Source organism: Ursus maritimus, unplaced genomic scaffold (assembly GCF_017311325.1).
Source record: "Ursus maritimus isolate PB19 unplaced genomic scaffold, ASM1731132v1 scaffold_11, whole genome shotgun sequence".
NCBI classification, from domain to species: Eukaryota; Metazoa; Chordata; class Mammalia; order Carnivora; family Ursidae; genus Ursus; species Ursus maritimus.
In genome coordinates this window covers 66,931,878-66,949,281 of record NW_024423453.1, presented here as the reverse complement: position 1 = coordinate 66,949,281, position 17,404 = coordinate 66,931,878, and the positions used below count along the sequence as shown (strand labels likewise).

At 38.5% G+C, this 17,404-nt stretch overlaps 1 protein-coding gene across 2 annotated transcripts in view; it reads left to right on the top strand.

The window, feature by feature from the left end:
• Positions 1 to 4,074: 4,074 nt before the first annotated feature.
• PPP2R2A (protein phosphatase 2 regulatory subunit Balpha) overlaps positions 4,075 to 17,404 on the top strand; it is a 79,413-nt gene continuing 66,083 nt past the window's right edge. For both annotated transcript variants that reach the window (XM_008702052.2, XM_040626485.1), the window contains exons 1-2: positions 4,075 to 4,400; positions 6,253 to 6,327. In XM_008702052.2, the coding sequence (XP_008700274.1) occupies positions 4,394 to 4,400; positions 6,253 to 6,327 (82 nt within the window). In that variant the 5' untranslated portion in view covers positions 4,075 to 4,393. The remainder of the gene's footprint in view (positions 4,401 to 6,252; positions 6,328 to 17,404) is intronic.

Here is a 17,404-nt window from a genome sequence, read left to right as displayed (position 1 = left end):
TCCTCTTGGTAGATTCGCTATTGTTTTTTTTTTAACACCTGCTAGTGTAGGATATTTTAGTGATTTGATAGTGCGTTCTATACCTTGAACATTGTGGTGTGAATTGTCTATATAATCTAGACTTTCTGGGGTTTTGGGAAACTGCTTTGTAGGCCAAATTTGTAGATATTGAGAAAGTATGTAAGAAGCTGACATCTGCTTATAAGTTTTCCTATGAAGCCCTTGAACTTGTTCCGTGTTAGAAAGCATGGCTGTGATTAAGTTTGCCAAAATTTTAAACTGTATCATTTTTTAAAAAATATTTTATTTATTCATTTGACAGAGAGAGACAGCCAGCGAGTGAGGGAACACAAGCAGGGGGAGTGGAAGAGGAAGAAGAAGACTCCCAGTGGAGGAGCCTGATGTGGGACCCGATCCCAGAATGCCAGGATCACGCCCTGAGCCAAAGGCAGACGCTTAACGACTGAGCCACCCAGGCGCCCCTAAATTGTATCATTTTCTAATCAAGGGCTTCTCCTCTTACCCTTGAGTTCATGGTCTTTTTTAGACACCCCTAATTTTAACTGCCTAGAGGAGAGAAGCATCTAGACAGTGCCACTTCTCATTTAGTGTGGAGGAGGGTTTGTATTCATCTTCACTCCAAGGAAACAAATAACTTTCAAGTGATTCTCCCCTCCTTATATGAAATGCTTTAAAAAGCCAGCTTGCAAAACCCCACTGGTGAGTCCCATTAGCTCCATTCTGCTGGTGAGATTGTAGGTGCCCTTAATACCTCTCAGTTTAGATTGGAAGCAAAACACCTCCAGGACTTACAGATTCTCCAGGACCTCATCAGGAAAACCTCGAATTTTCCTCTTGGTGTGCCTAGGCTGTACTCATTTCTGCAGGGAGCTATTACTTTATGCATTTTACACATCGTCAGGTGTGGAAGTTCTGGCTAGGGGCTTAATGACAAAATGTTTGCATGAAGGCCTGTGGATCATGTGGTTGAGGAATGATGTCCTATGGGATTCTCTTGGATAATATGTATTCAGGGACAAAGGAGCAGTTGGAAATAATTGGGATGAATCCGTCTCTAAGCAACTTAGATATTTAACCAACTATGCCTAATAGATGTAGATCAGAATGACCAACATAATTTGTAAAATGCCTCTTTTTTCCAGGGTTAAGAAGGGTAAGTGAAAACATTTATGATAGCGTAAGCTTTAAGGAGGCAATACTTCAGTGGTTTTCTTCCCAAGCCAGAGAGATTTATTCATTCATCCGTTAATCCAACAAATTATGTGGCTGGTGATATGGAGATGAATAAGACATACTGCCTTCCTCAAAGAACTCCGTCTAGTAACAGACACATATTTAGATAATTTTAACGTGATCTAGTAAGAGTAAAGTACACTAGATTTTATGAGAATATTTCAGAAGTGCACCTACCCCAGCTTAAGGTAGCTAGGGAATGAGGGAAAATATCAGAGAAAGCTTTCTGAAGGCAGTTACATCAGAATTGGTTTTTAAAGAACCAGGAAGAGTTTTACAGGCTGAGGAAGGAAAGAGAGATGGGCACGTGGGACTGTTGAGGCAGGGGTGGGTTTGAGGGGATGGTGCCATTCCAGGGAAAAACCAGCACCAGCCAAGGTATAGAGCTTGACGTGGAATCAAGACTTATGTTCTGCCAGTGCTTGTTTGAAATGCTTACTAGACATCTGTAGAAATGTCAAGCAGGCAGGTAGAGGTATGCATATGCAGTTCCAGGGAGAGGACACACCTGGAGATCTAGATTTGGCAGAGACTGGTATATACATGGTATTTATATCTGTAAATACTAAATGAGGTTGCCTGGGATAGAGAAGTGTATGCAGAGGGCGGAGGGGACTAGGAGACATTTCACCCTAATATTTAAAGAGTGGTCTGGGAGGAGGAGCCAGCAAAGGAAACTAAAAGGGGTGTCTAGAAAGATTGAAGGTAAACCAATCATATAACAAGCAAAAAAGGGTTTCAAAAAGCATGGGGTGATGAGTGGTTTCAAATATTATTGGGAAGTAGAGAAAGAAAAAAGCAAAGTAGTGACCATTGGATTGGGTTACATGGAGGTCATTAATGACCTTGACAGAAGACGTTTCCAGGAAATGATAAGGACAGGGCCCTAGTGCAAGATGGAAGATAGAATGTAAGATAAGGAAGGAGAGACCGACAAGAATAACCCTTGTCTTTGGGCTACTAGGTATTCTGGCCTCTCTCCTTAAGGGCCATTCAGAAGAAAGGGAGGTAGTTTGTGACCTTCTGAAATAACTGCTTAGGGTCACCAATCCTTGATTATTAGACCCATCTCAGCTTGTCCCATAGGCATGTAGTACCCTCAAGAGTTCGCACAATGTTCTTAGAACAGCACCCAGCACATAGTGCTATATGAACTTCTGTTATAATTATCCTAGTTTCTAGGCAAGCTTTATTGGCTTCTAAGAAGAATGAATTTATGTAGACCAAATCATTTCTCAGGAAGTGTGAAGATACAAATCTTACGCATAGCAAAAACTGAAGCATAAAACAGGAAAGTGACTTGTGTATAGGGGTGCCAGTCCTCTAGTTTAATGGCCTATTCTCTCTCTCGCTCTCAGTTCTGATTAAGGTTCACTAGAGAGTCTAGGATTGAATTATTGAAAATAAAGAGGAAAACGAATAGTAAGGCATAGGTAGAGAAATACTTTTATGAAATCAACCAAAATAGAAGTAAATACAGCACACAGTGCTTTTATGTTTTGTACAGGTAGCTGAAAGATGACAGATACAGGGTGGAAGTTTAGTTTTGGTTTATTCATTGGTTAAGTGAGAAATACTAACATACTAACACAGAAATGGAGGAATAATAATCCAATGGTGCAGTTTTTCTGTGTGGAAACATTCTGAAACTTGTTTTACAATTGAACTGTTCTAGAAATCAAGAACAGGAAGTGGAGATTTGGAGAGGAGGTGTAAATAATTGTAAACTTCCCCTTAGTCTCTGAATGTCTGATCACTCCTTTCAGCCTTCAGGCCAAATTCTGGATATTTTTACAGGTATTTGTCATGTGCAAAATGTGGCTGTCTGTCTCCTAGGAACATTGTGGGAATTGAGATATGTAGAGTGTCCGGAAGTATATAGCGACTGCATCATTAATGTGTCTTTCAATGAAGTACGTACACTAACCCTCTTGGATGATGACTGGTGTTTCCTGTTTGGTATTTTTTTTTCCTTTTACCTCTTAACTCTGTTGAAGATGCTTTCAACACAAATCTAATAATAACGGCAGCAAACATTTATCATGTACTCTAAGTCACTTAATCTTTGAAACAATCCTATGAGGTAGGATCGTTACCCTCATCTCATGCATGGGTCAGCATTTGGCAGCCCAGCTTCAGAGCCCAGCTCTTTCCTTAACCACCGCTTCCACTCTTTCAGCTGGACAAACCTGGGCCACTTTTTTCTGCCATGTCTGCTACTGGCAAACTCAGTTTTTCTGTTCGGAAAACCCTCAACTGCTTTCAGTCGCCAAGGACTCTTCCCTCAGTTCCCGGGGCCCATGAGAGGGCATTTAATTCACCTACATGGAACCAGGCCAGCAGCGCCTTTCTCAGACCCGCGAACTTTCCCCTTGGCCGAGCCACCAAGTCTGCACCTTCCGTCCTTAATTTCACTGGCCACAGAGTCACTATTTTAAGTAGAAACACGGTAGGCTCAAAGACACAGGATCCCACGAATCCCCGGGAGCGAGCACAGTAACTGCACGGCTGAGCCCGCCTCGGAGCCCAGGCACAGGCGCGAGGGTTTGGGACACTGTGATGTGCACCGGAGCGCGGACTGGGCAGGGGACGGAGGGCAGAAGGGGTACCGCCAGACTCCAAACCAGCAGCGCGCGGGATAAGGAGCGGCGCAGGCCTGACCGGCGGGGACGCACTACCGGGCGGGGGAGGAAGGGGCGGAGGCCGGGAGCCGGGCCAGCCGCTCCCCGTCCCTCCCCCTCTGGTCTCCGCCCCGGCCCTCGCCCCGCCCTGCCCCGCCCCTCCGGCCCGGCCCGGCCCGGCTGCTCCGCCCCCGGGTGACGTCACTGGCCAGGCCAGCCGGCGCCATTTTGAAAGTGGAGTCGCCTGCCCCTGCCGCTGCCGCCGCCGTCGCTGTCGTAGCTGCCGCCGCCGCTGCTGGAGAAAGAGCGAGAGCGGGGAAGCCCCAGAGTGAAATCCACCATCCTGCTGGCTGATCTGCCCGCCCCTCCTTCCTTCTCCCCCGACCCCCGCCCTCTCCCCCCACAGGTGCCATCCGCCGCCATCCGCCCTCTCTACCCCCCCATCCACAGGTGAGGGGGGTGAGTTCAGGAAGCAGAGACCCCGAGGAACCCAGCAGGGTCACCATTTGCAGCGCAACATGGCAGGTAAAGGAGAAATCACCCTCGTCCACTGACAAGGCACCGCTTCCTTCCTTCTCCCTCCATCACCCCCTAGCGACCGTCTGTGCCTCTCGTCGAGCCACGGGGAGCCCCTTGGATTTCAGGGAATTGGTCAAGTGGGGTGCGGTGGGGGTGGGGTGGGTTCTGGTAAGGCGAAGGGTCGCTGTGATACCGAAATGGCTTTTAAAATGAGGGCTGGAACCTTGGCATGGGTGGGGGTGGGGTGTGTGCTGGCGAGGCGAGGGGTAAGGCGTGGGTGGGGCGGGGTGGGGGCGAGTGCAGATTTGTCCCTACTGCTTAGGAGCCCGGTGTAACCTCCGCTCCCCCCGCCCCCCCGGGGCTTTTTTTAGGGTTTTTGCTTCATATAATTCCTTTTTTTTCCCCACTTGCTGCAAGCCTTCTTGGGTGTTTATATTAATGTATTTTGTACTGAAAAGGAAGAGTGCTTTACAAGTTAAAATACAATGGGGACCTATGTGTATTTATTTTTCCCCCCACTGTGGGTACGTATATTTTTGAGACCTTAAGCCTGAATTTTTTGTCTTCATCTAGTTCCCTTTCGTTTCTTACCCTTCGTGTCCAAAGAGTGCAAGGCCTTTAATAACACCAAGTTGCATGAAAAATGTAATTTAAACTTTGCGTTTTGTATGTTAGTTTTTGTGCAGATGTCCTTTTCCCAGAAGGGTTTCGTAGAGTTAGTTAAAATAGTTGTGGAGTTCAGTGATATAAATAGCCAAGGGGAGAGAGATTTAGGTAAAAGCTTGGCGGGGGGTGGGGGGGTGGGAAGGATGCTAGAGAAAACCAGCTTGGAATATTTAGCAAGAATGAAAGTGAAGGAAGAGAAAGGTAATTGCTTTGAGGATAATTTTTATACATTTTGATGTTGCTGAATGTGTTCATTCTTCTAGTAGAACCAATTCTAGATCTTGATTCAGTTTCTTCACAGTTCCAGGACATTTCCTCCATAGTGCTTGGAAGTGAAATAGAAACATTCAGGAACTAAACCAATTTTCCATGCTTTTTCCAATATTTAGATAATAACTTTTAAATAATTAAACCTTTAAAAAAGTTAATGTGTTGGATTGACTTACGTTTTGCTGTAAACAAGTTGCTTTTTGGCCTTGTTGAATAATTAAGTGAAATTAAAATGGTTTTGCACAAGATGATGACAAAATAGTGAAATTGTTTGCCAGGTCCTTTTGATTCTGAGGGGTAAAGTGAAGGGAGGCAGAACAAGCTTCTTCTGACAGTCTCTTCACCAGCATTTATTTCGGTTTCTTTTCCTGTCTGGAGCCAGTGATTTCGCTGGTAATGAAATGCAAAGAAATGGGTGGTGAGTGTTGTGTTTGCTGTGTGTGCGCTTTGGTGATTGGGTTCATATGAATCATTACTCCTCACCCAGGCAGTAATGTTCCTGAAGTTTTCTCTTCGTTCCATGTTTTATGGTAGTTTAATCTTATTAACCCTTCTGCAGGCTTTTGTAAACTTAAAGGAAAACTATCTAACTTTTGGTATTTACTTTTCTCTGGTAGGTCTTGCGTGACTGTGAGGCTTTTACGGTATTTGAGGGGAAGGGAAAATGGAAGTTTTGAACACATGTGCAGTGTTAATGATAGTACATGGCCTTTAAATATTTCATACCTGGAATCTCTCTCTTGAAATGCAGTACCAACTATTGGAGATTAACCTTCTTCCAAATTAGTGCTCTGGGCTGGTGGTTGTATGTGTGGGCAGTACTAGGCTATTAGTATCATGCCAACCATGGATACCATCTCTGTGTTTACGAGAGTAAACATGAACAGAACTCAGTTTTAATTGGTATGTTTTCTTTTTCCAGGAGCTGGAGGAGGGAACGATATTCAGTGGTGTTTTTCTCAGGTGAAAGGAGCAGTAGATGATGATGTAGCAGAAGGTAAGAAAGCACTTAATGCAAAATTTGAATATGGGATCTTCAGAATCGTGATTACTGAAGGATTTCCTTGCGGCTAGGTCTGTTACAGTTTAAGAACATACTGAGTTTATTGTCTGAGCAATGGAGGAACAGTTTTAAGAAGTCACTTGTCTGGAAAATAGTCTTCAGTCTTTTATTATTAATACTTTATATCATTTTTTATGTATTAAGTGAAAGCACTAGATGATGATGTATATAAAACTGTCACAAGGAAAATCTAAGGTTCATATCATAAAGGTTTCCTGACTGTATAAATTTCATGTGCAAATAAATGGTGATGCATTTTCATATTCATACATCATTTTTAGATAATTGTGTTTAAATAGGCATCAGCATTTACCTCAGAAACATTTTTAAATGACTCTTATTTTTGAGGTAAGATTTTTAGTGTTTAACTTGCCTATGTTCAGAGTGTGGTGTTGATTGACATTCTGTGAAGAAATGCTGGCTCAAATGATACATTTTATTGTCTTGTAACGATTAATTTAGATGGATAAGAAAACAACAATGCTCTGGATATATAGCATGGCATTTGGGGAGCTTATTCTTGTGTGGTTAGAAGCTGGGTTTGATCAATTGAAGTACCTAAGTCTTAATTCTTCTCCCAAATTTATTAATGTATTTCAAAAACGTAAAGTTTGGAAATGCTAGTTCTGCACTAATTTGAGATGGTCTTAGGTGGTGGAGGCATTATTTCCCATAAAGTAGTTGTGTCATTTCATTGTTCAGAAATATTATTTAAAGTTTAATGGTATTCTGTCTTGAATTACAGTAGGAATTTTCCAACAAAACTCAAATGAATTAAAATGTACTTTAAATTTTAAAAAATTTGTCTAGTGAAATTTTATAAATCATCCTTCTCTGGATTGTTTTGTCATATTAAGATCCTATTTCTGACCTGTTTGCAGTACTGTTTGTTTTGAGGATTTCTTCAGGTGATGGTAGGATGATAGACTTGGGTTGAGCCAGTCAAATGCTTGGATTTGCCTGTGTCAGTGTCATTCTCAGTGAAGTGTCTGATCAGTTTGGTGTGTTTTTCGGGGAGCCAACTGGCATACATTATACTTGTGATACTTCATAGAGCACTATCACATTTCTTTCCTGTTGAGTTCTCATCTGTTTTTCAGATGAGAAACCAGAAGTCTTAGTTACGAGACTCACTGATGGTCACACAAGTAGTGCAAGTCAAGGTTTTCTGGTGAAGCTTGTGGTGGTTGACTTGAGAGAAATCCTCTAAGTTCAAGGGAGGACTCATGTGTTACTCATTTTGTAATTCCATTACCTGTTGGTAATATTGGATCATTCATGCTGTTGTATAATACTCAAGTTATGAGAGTGCTGTATACTTGAAAATTATTCCTGGGTTGATTTCCATTTATTTTTTATATCAAAGATCTGTTTAGGGACTTCCTAATTGTTGAGCACTGGGGCTGCGAGTATCTGGGACATAAACCCTGCCCTAAAGGAGCTCATAGTTTACCTGTTAAAGAGTAGGCAGAGAGACCGCATGGGTTTTATTTAATTAGAAGAAATTCATGGTTCTAAACTTACTTAACTGAATCAAATGATAGTTGGTAATATGTTGTATGATGGCATCAGTTGTAGTTCTCTTCTGCTAATAGTTAGTGGCTACATTTTGCTACTGATTCATTAAATAATTTTCCTTTGAGGTTGTTAGATAATACTTTAACATACAGTGCATTCCTAGCATCTTAACATGCTGAGGCTTGGTATGTATATTTTGATAAAAACATGACTTAACTTTAGTACCTATGTTTATTCTAGTGTAGTAAGTATAAAAAGCACCTAATTTTCAAATTATACTCCTTTAATTTGGGTTTTTTTGTGTACTGTAGTTTGCATGTCACAGTCTATTATGTTTATGTTACTAAGGGAAGATGTGCTTTTCTCAAATAAGATTAATACGTTTTCCTCCTTGGTTTAGACTGTAATCTCTGAACAGGTTACATCTAGCTAAATCTTTAGTTTAGCTTACCTGTTTTCTGTTAATGATGCATTGCAAGTTCTTTCCCATCAAATGCTCCAAATTGTCTTTCCCCTCCTACACGCAGTTAGCTGTCAGGGCATACCATCATTACTTTTGTAATGCTTTAGTCTTCTTTCCATACCCAATTCACCGTAGTTCAGGATCTCAGCATCTTTCATCCAGGTTGCAGTAACTTCCTAAATGATTCCCTGCTTCTTGTCCTCTGTTTTGCTTCTAAATTAATCTTAAATACTGTCCCAATTTTATGTTCCTCAGAAATCTTCAGTGGTCACTGCTTCCCTAGGATTATGAATTACATTCAAATATTTCAGCCTAGAATGCGAATATGCAAGTATGTCAGTATGCCCCCCCCCCCCGTTTCGCGACGTTCATCTGCTGATATGGTTGATGATCCAGCTAAATGGATGCTGTTAGACAAGTCTTGTACAGTCTTACTCTTGGGTCTTTGTTTTTTTGCTCTTCCCACCTTGGAATACTTTACACTCCTCCCAGTTTATCGCTTATTAGAATTCTTCAAGTCATGTCTGTAACTCTTTTACTTATCTTCCTTTTTTGGAAATATTTTAAAAATCTATCTTTATAGCACTTTTTATATATAATTATATTTATATAATTTATATGATTATAAATTAATTAAATTAATAATTTACATAATTATTTATTTTTATTTATAATTTACTCTAAACCTCTGCTGTTACACTGTGCAGCACTAATGCATCTTTGTGCTCTATGCAGAACATCCTATACAAACTACTATGCTTAGAACAATGCCTGGCACACAGTAGGTGTTGAGTATTTGTTGAATGAAGGAATGTGAATGTTACTATTATGAGGTTTTGAAGGGGAAAGAGATCCTTTGTAAAGATGATTGCGATATACTCTAGAAATCATGGATGTATTTACTTGCCAGGCTTTATAACTGGATTGATGTTCTATAGCTGTGTAATAGAAGTTAGGAGACCTTGGGTTTTTATTCTGGTGACAAACAAGTGTATATCACTTGGAATAAGTATTTCTCTGGGTTACAGTAAGGCTAACGTTAAAATGACAGGACTGGATTAGATGATTCCTGTTGTTGCTTATACTCTAATCTTGTCAATTCTCAAAGATGTCTTAGAAAAGAAAGAGCCCGACGTTACTACTACTGGTAAGTTGTGTGAGAAACTGAGTTCTTTGGGGGCCTTAATTTAGAAAGAAGTCTTTATTGGACTTAATCAAGGCTCAGAATTTGTCATTAAGTGCATTGCAGAACTAAGTATTGTGATGTTTGACCAAATACTGTGATTGATCTTTGGCCAATGTAGGCTCCTACTGGGATACTTATTCTATGCACAGGTCTCTTCAGGCACTTTTAAGTGGTTTATCTTTGGTATAGGTACTTGTCTGGGAGAAGGGTGAGGTACTAAAATCTCTATCACTCAGACAGTCTCATGTCCTGCAGTTTTCCTTTTCAACTTCATGGTAGTGGTAATAACATTTTATCATATTCTATACTTGAAAATTTTCCTTCATTGACAACTCGCTTTCATGAGATAGTAGGTAGCACAGACACTGGTACTAGGCTACATAGTTTGAATCCTACCCAATCCTCTGCTAGCTGGGTAATCTTGGGCAAATTTATTCATCTCTTTGTGCCTGTTTTCCTCTCTCTAAAATGAGGATCACAATAAAATCTTCCTTATGCTGTTGTTTTGGTGATTAAATGAGTTAATATGCATAAAACAGAAAGCTGGCACATAGAGCATTATAAAGGTTTAGCTGTTATTGTTGGAATGTTTATGGCAAATAAGAGTTGGAGAATGAGAGAACTGGGGAATTTATTAAGAATTTCTCCTCAGCCAAAGTAAAGATATGGTATGTGTATATTTTATACAGATTCTTTGATTCCACTAATACAAAGTTTAAAAAGCATTCAAAACTAAACCGTAGCCTTAGGGACACATACTAAACTGGTAAAACTCTGAAAAATAGCTACAAAATAATTGCTATAAACGCCAGTATGTGGTGGTTACTTTTAAGTGATGGAAGGGAGTTGTTCTTGAGAAAGAGTCTGGGGGGCCTCATGAATATAGTGTCTTGACTGGGTGGTGGTGGTTATGATTAACTGATTATCCTGGACATTTCTCTTTTGGTTTTTGATTTTCTATATTTGTTCGATTTCACCCCCCAAAAAAATGTATGTGTGTCTGTGTCTGTATGTTTTTAGGTCAATACTGTACCAAAAAGGGTTTGGAGTGAAAACTGACAATCCCTACCTTCATCCATTCCCTAATCCTCCCTTGTCCTTCTAAAGGTGATTATGTTGAACTCTTCCAATTGTGTTCCCTGTTGCTTAATTTTTTGTGAAGAAAATGGTAACTTCTATTTCTCATCCATTTTAGACATTTCCAATTGACTTTCCTCTCTAGTAGATGAAGATTAAGCTGTTAACATTATAACCCCTGTCACCCCACACCCCAGTTTATCACCTGCATCACCGATTTAACCACACACATGGTATGGCTAAATTACAAGTCCGTGCTTACATTAAGACCATGCAGATGTTCACTGTTGAACCAAGACTGCAGTGTTTCTCTTGTCTTGTGCATCCCTTCATTTGTCCTGAAGCTAATAATTGCCCAGTTTTTAATTTGCCTGGTTCTTTTTGTATTTGTGTATTTTATTTTATTTTTTTGTATTTGCGTTTTTTAAAAAAACACTTTGTTATGGGAGATTTTGAACATTACAGAAAGTATATGGAATAGTATATTGAACCCCCATCAGCCAACATCATCAACCCATGGCCAGTGCAACCCACTTATACCATCACTTGATCCTTTTTGTTTTTTAAAATCTGGTTTCAACAAACTAGAAAACCAAGGTCATCATTTTAAAGTGAAACAGTAAGGAATTTTTCCTAATGATTTTTTTTGCAGTAACGATACCTGATAATCTATTATTTGCTTAAATTTTACTTGTGGAAATATTAAAAATTCAAACAAATACATGTGGATAATCTGAAGTGTGTAATTTTTGGTTGAAAATACGAAACAGTTGTTAACCATTCAGGATGGTTAATTTCAATGTAAATTTTCATTATTTAATAGTTAATATTGTTGACTATTAAGTAATACTTTTTAATTCACAATATTTTAATAACAGGTATGTCTTCCCTTATCTCCATATTTGACGATCTTATAGGATCGTCAAATTATTATAGGAAATTTTTAGGATATGATTTTATTACATGAAGCCTTCTTTTTATGAAACTTGGATCCATATGCGTTGCATCTTTCAACACTTTGCTTCCTGTTTATTTTTGGTAGGATTTAGACCTATAGACTGGTTCTTGGGGGGGAAAAATTCAGCAGTAGAATCTAAATATTCCTTAAATAAAGTCTTAAATAAAATTGTGAAAAACAATTTTTGGGCTATCACACAAAATTTAATGGTTTTGGGGTACCTGGATGGCTCAGTCAGTTGGGCATCTGCCTTTGGCTCAGGTCATGATCCCAGAGTCCTGGGATCAAGTCCCGCATCGGGTTCCCTGCCAAGTGAGGAGTCTGCTTCTCCCTCCCTCTCCCTCTGCATGTGCCTGCTCTTTCTCTCAAATCTAAAAAAAAAAATGTATTGTGTATATTTGTACTTATGTGCATTTTTCTGGTTAGAGAGAGTCCATAACCATCATCAAAACAGCTATTTTAGGGTGTGGTCTGGTGACCCCTCAACTCTTTCAAAAGGTCTATGAAGTCAGAACTATTTGCATTATAATATATTTGCCTTTTTGACAATGTTGACATTTGCAGCAGTGGTACAAAAGCAATATGGGTAAAGCTGCTGGTGTCTCAAAAGTGAATGGTACCATGTACCAGCAGTTTGAAAGTGCCAATTTTACATATGAGTGTTTTGATGAAGCAGTAAAAACTAACTTTTTAAAATCTTGATTCTTGAGTACATGGTTGTTAAACATTCTGTGTGACAAAAGGAGAGGTACACCAAAGCATTTGTGCTACAAACCAGAGTACATGTTGTCTGGAGGAAAAGCATTTGTGCACTTCTTTGGGTTTTAAGCTCAATTGGCTAGCTGCTCCTTTCATGAAACGTTATTTTTGTTAGAAAGAACTACTGACGAATAAATGATGATTATTTAGACTTGGATATTTGGCAGACATTTTCTCAAATAAGCAGTGAGTTTGTTTCCTCAGTGGGCAGTCCTTGTTGCCCATGATAAAATTTGAGCTTTCAAGAAAAGTGAGAATTTTGGAAAACATGTGTCTGCCATCCTGAGTTGGATAACTTTTGCAATACATAAAGATTTTTCAGATGAGATCAGTAATATTAATGATTGCAGTTTTTTGATGTAATGTAATGAAATGCGTCAACATTTGGAAGCTCTGAATATTTGGATGACTTTGAATCAGTGTTTTACAACTGTCCAGTGCCTGTGATGTTAAAAAATGCATAAGTAAAAGTGCAAGGTACAGCATTGGATTGTAATGTAACAGATGACTGATAAGGTTTCAGATTCCATAAATCTTTTAAGAAACTACCACTTGTCCAGTTTTGGTGTAGTGTCAAAGGGATATCCATAACTACCTGAAAAGCCTATTAAAATACTTCTCCCTTTTCAACCACATACCTGAATGAGGATGGATTTTCTTCATATACCTAACCAACACAGCACAGTGTAGTGTGTTGAATGCAGAAGCAGTCGAGAATCTAGGGGTCTTCTATTAAGCCACACATTAAAGAGATTTGCAGTGATGTAAAACAGTGCCGTTCTTCTTGCTAATTTTTTGTGGGAAGGTAGTCATTTTTCCTCTTTTTTTGTTAATGTGTAGGGTTTATCATTAATATTTTTAAATTGATAAATACTTTAAAATTTGAAAGGCCTTTGGGGTCCTCAGATTTTAAGTGTAAAGAAATCCTGCTGTCCAGAAATACTTGACAGCTATTGGTTTAGTCTGTTAAGAGGTTTCACTGTATTAATGCTTTAAAAGTCTCACAGACCACAAGATAAGTGACCAGAGCAGTATGCTGCTTTTGTGCATGAATGTCTAAAGCTTTCCTATAAAAGCTTCCTGTGACTTGATATTGTTTCAGCCTACTCCCTTGCTGTTCTTTAGATACCAAATTAGATCTGCCTTAAGCTCTTTCATCTGGTGATCTTGGTGAAGGAAGGATACCTTTAGGACTTTAAAATATCTATTTTTAAACTTACCTCCCTTGCAGAGATTATATACCAGTACATATTTGCCAAAATACTTTAGCTCTAAAAAATTTTAGGGCTTTTTCTGCTATCTTCTCAGGTCCAGTTAACATTAATACTTAATGCAGGATTACTAAGTTCCTCAGAGCCTGGTATGGTGCTGTTTCTGGGTTGCTGCCTGGTTATTAGAAATGAGTTGGTGACCTTGGCATTGTGTTTTATTTTGAGCCGAACATGTAGCAGTTTGATGTGTTGTTTTTTCTTGGAAGAAAGGCATAAAATTGGCAAGGTAACTTTGTACTTCCCAACTCTAAGGGAGTTGAGAACAGTGTTTTCTTTAAGTTTTACTTGATTTTTTTAAAGTTTATTTATTTTTTAGTAATCTCTACACCCAGTGGGGGCTCAAACGCACAACCCTGAGCTCAAGAGTCGCATGCGCTTCCAACTGAGCCAGCCAGGCACCCCTAAATTTTACTTTAAAGTACAGCATAATCCTGTTTTAAAACAGTTGAATTTCCCATTCTAAGAATGCAGCATCAGCTGTTCATTGCATAATATTTTCAGTATTTTTGTGGCTGTTTTTCTATCCTTTAGAGAACGTTTGTCGAAGTACATAGGCCTTTTAAAACTAGCTGCCCCAATTTCTCAATCCATGTTTAAATGTTGGGTTTGTTAAAAAAGAACTTATTTTTTATAACATACGTTTAGTTAATTTTAGCAGTAGTTGATTAAAATGTCACGCAGGTCTTTGCCCATGTCATGCGTGGAATCCTTGGTAAATCATGATGGAATGCTTTTCTGTAAGCCACTATGCCAGAGGTTGTACTTTTGTAATTTTTAGTTTCTTTTGGTTGATTTCCTCTCTGAATGTTCCAGTATCAACTGATATTTTCTGAAATCTTTGAATGATCTCTTTTTATCAAGTTCAAGGGGGTTCATGGACCAGTGACCCTATTTAAGAACCTCTGCCTTAACCTAAAGTTTTACCTATGGTTATATGCCTACTGAAATTTGGAAGAGTTGAGGATATTTTATATGGAAATAATAGCTTTTAGCCTGTTAAGAGGGTATTCTTTTTCTTAGGGATCTTTTTAGTACTTACTGTTTCTGCTATGATATAAGAGGGATAAATCTCTAAGATACTGGACTTAACAGCTTTAGTGTTTTCCCGTCTTTTTTTCTTTTTTTAATTAAAAACTTCTCTTTAACTGTGGGTAAAACTATTAGAGGAATATATTGGGTTTTGAACCAGTTGCTTGTTTTATACTTCACTCAGAAGGAGTCTAAATTTCTTCAGTAGCCCGTATTAAGAGAGAAACCAAAGTAGATAAAAGGGATTGGTGAGAAAATTTTTTTTAATTTTCTAAAGATCTGGAAAAATGTTAACTTTTAAAACTTGACATTGTAGAGTGTCAGGTCTCCTTTGTGTCAGAGTGGAAATAGAACCTTTTTGGTGTTACTTGTCTCTTTTCCAGCTTACTACAAGGTAAGAGACCTATGGGTATGGCATAGACGTGTTTCCAAGATAGCATAAGAGGAATCTTTAATACATTCTTATTGGCTAATAGATTGGGAAGGCTCTATTTCAAGAGAAAAAGGCTATTGTAGGCAATAAATAATTCTTGTCAAATTCTTTATCTAGGAATGCAGCATGCAAAAATGGTTATTACGAGAACTGGTGGTTGAGAAGGGATTGCTCCTAGTCTTTTTTTCTCCCTTGACATAAAAGGAGAATTAATTTTTTTCTAGCAGCAGAACCAATTCTTCAAAATATTTTTTAGCTTTCAAAACAAAAAATTCTTTTAATGCATTTTTTATGAAAAACACATAACAAAGTGTACCATATTAACCATTTTTAAGCGTATACTTCAGTAGTGTTAACTGTGTTCACGTTGTTGTGAAACTTCTCTCTAGATCTTTTTCATATTGCAAAACTGAAACTGGACCTGTTTAACAGTTCCCCATTCTTCCCTCCGCCCCTGGTATCCACCATTTTGCTTTCTGTTTCTATGAATTTGACTACCTTATATACCTCCTACCAATACATAGATACCAAATACCATCAGTATTTGTCTTTTTGTGCCTGGCTTACTTCGTGTTATCAGGGTTCATCCATGATGTAGCATGTGACAAGATTTCCTTCATTTTTAAGGCTGAATGATATTCCATTGTATGTATATATCACACTTTGTTTATCCATTCATGCATTGATTGACATTTAGGTTGTTTCCACCTTAGCTAGTGTGTGCGTCTAGTCTTTTTATATATAGCTGGGGCTCTGTGGGAAGGAACAGAAGTACTTCCTTTAAATGATTGGAAGTGGACAGAGAGCGCCCTGGACAGAAAATATGAAAGAATACAGATTGGTACTGCTGTGTGACAAATCTGTTTATCCCAGATGAACAGTTTGAAAACTAGAACTGGATTACTTTATTTTGTAGGCTATTTCAGGATAGGATTAAGCAAAAATCTAAATTTTTGACCAGAGTTTTACCTCATTTGTTTTTCAGTTTCTAGTTTAAAAATAGAAAATCCCATGGATTTTGTAAATCACATTTCATTATCGTAAATCTCCTTAGATTAACAGTAAGGCAGCCAGTATGTTATTTCATACATGTTTTAATTAAGCAAAATCTTCAGCATAATAGGAAAATTTGGTAACTGCGTCGTATTTCTTTGTAATGAAATTGTAGATAAGGAACGATCGATCATGGTTTCCTTTCTTGCAGTAAGCCTTTGAGGTAGACATTATTGTCATTTTGTACACAAGGACACTGAAACTCAAAGTTGAGCAATGCTAACCTAAGATGAGTTAGTAAAACCAATCTGTTTGCTTCCACATTGCTTCTCTTGTGGTTCATTTTTTAAAAATACTGTTTGATTAAAAATCTCTATCTCTGGTTCTCGTAGGGAAAGGGTAGAGTGCTAGTTACTCATCCACAAGTCAACGAGAATATGTTGCGTTCCCAGTGCTGTGGAGAATGTGAGGGATGTAGGTATATATATCCTTCACTTTAGGTATATTAAAAGTGTCAATTTTATTAAAATAAGCCTTTTCCATAACATTTTCTGGCTTGTGGTATTAACCTGTTCACATTACTGGGAGATCCTTGGCTAATCCTATGTAAAAAATTTACAGGTAATGTTGGAATATGAATAATAAATTATTGTCCCTTTTCCGAGTTGACATGCTTTCTGATATTGAGATGGTGCTGTATTACAAATACTTAGTTCTTGGAATTAAATGAAAGAATCACATGTATCTCAGGTTTTTCTAAGACATAACCATGTCTTTCATTGGTTTTGAATGCTGATGAATTGAATTCACTGATGAATATTACTGGAGATCGCTCCAGGTAAATGTGGTAGCAAAACAAATGCAATGCTGCAAAACAAATGAGAAAAATTTGGGCATTTTTCTCTCTTCCCTCTATCCTATGTCTTTCAAGCCTTCATTTGATCAGTTTGGCAGTTCCTTAAAAAGTTAAATATAGATTTAATCATACAACCCAGCAGTTCTCTTCTAGGTATATACTTTAGAGAATTGAAACATGTGTCTATAAAAACTTAGACATGAATATTTATAGCAACATAACTGATAATAGTCAAAAAGTGGAAACAGACCAAATGTCTGTTAATTGATGGTGCATAAAGAAAAGGTGTTGTATCTGTACAATGGAAGATTATGCAGCCATAGAAACGAATGAAATGCTGTCACATGCTGCAGCATGGATGAACTTGGAAAACATTATGCTAAGTTGGAGAAGTTGGGCACAGAAGACCACATATTATATGATTCTGTTTACTCAAAATATCCAGAAGAGGCGAATCTCTCAAGACAA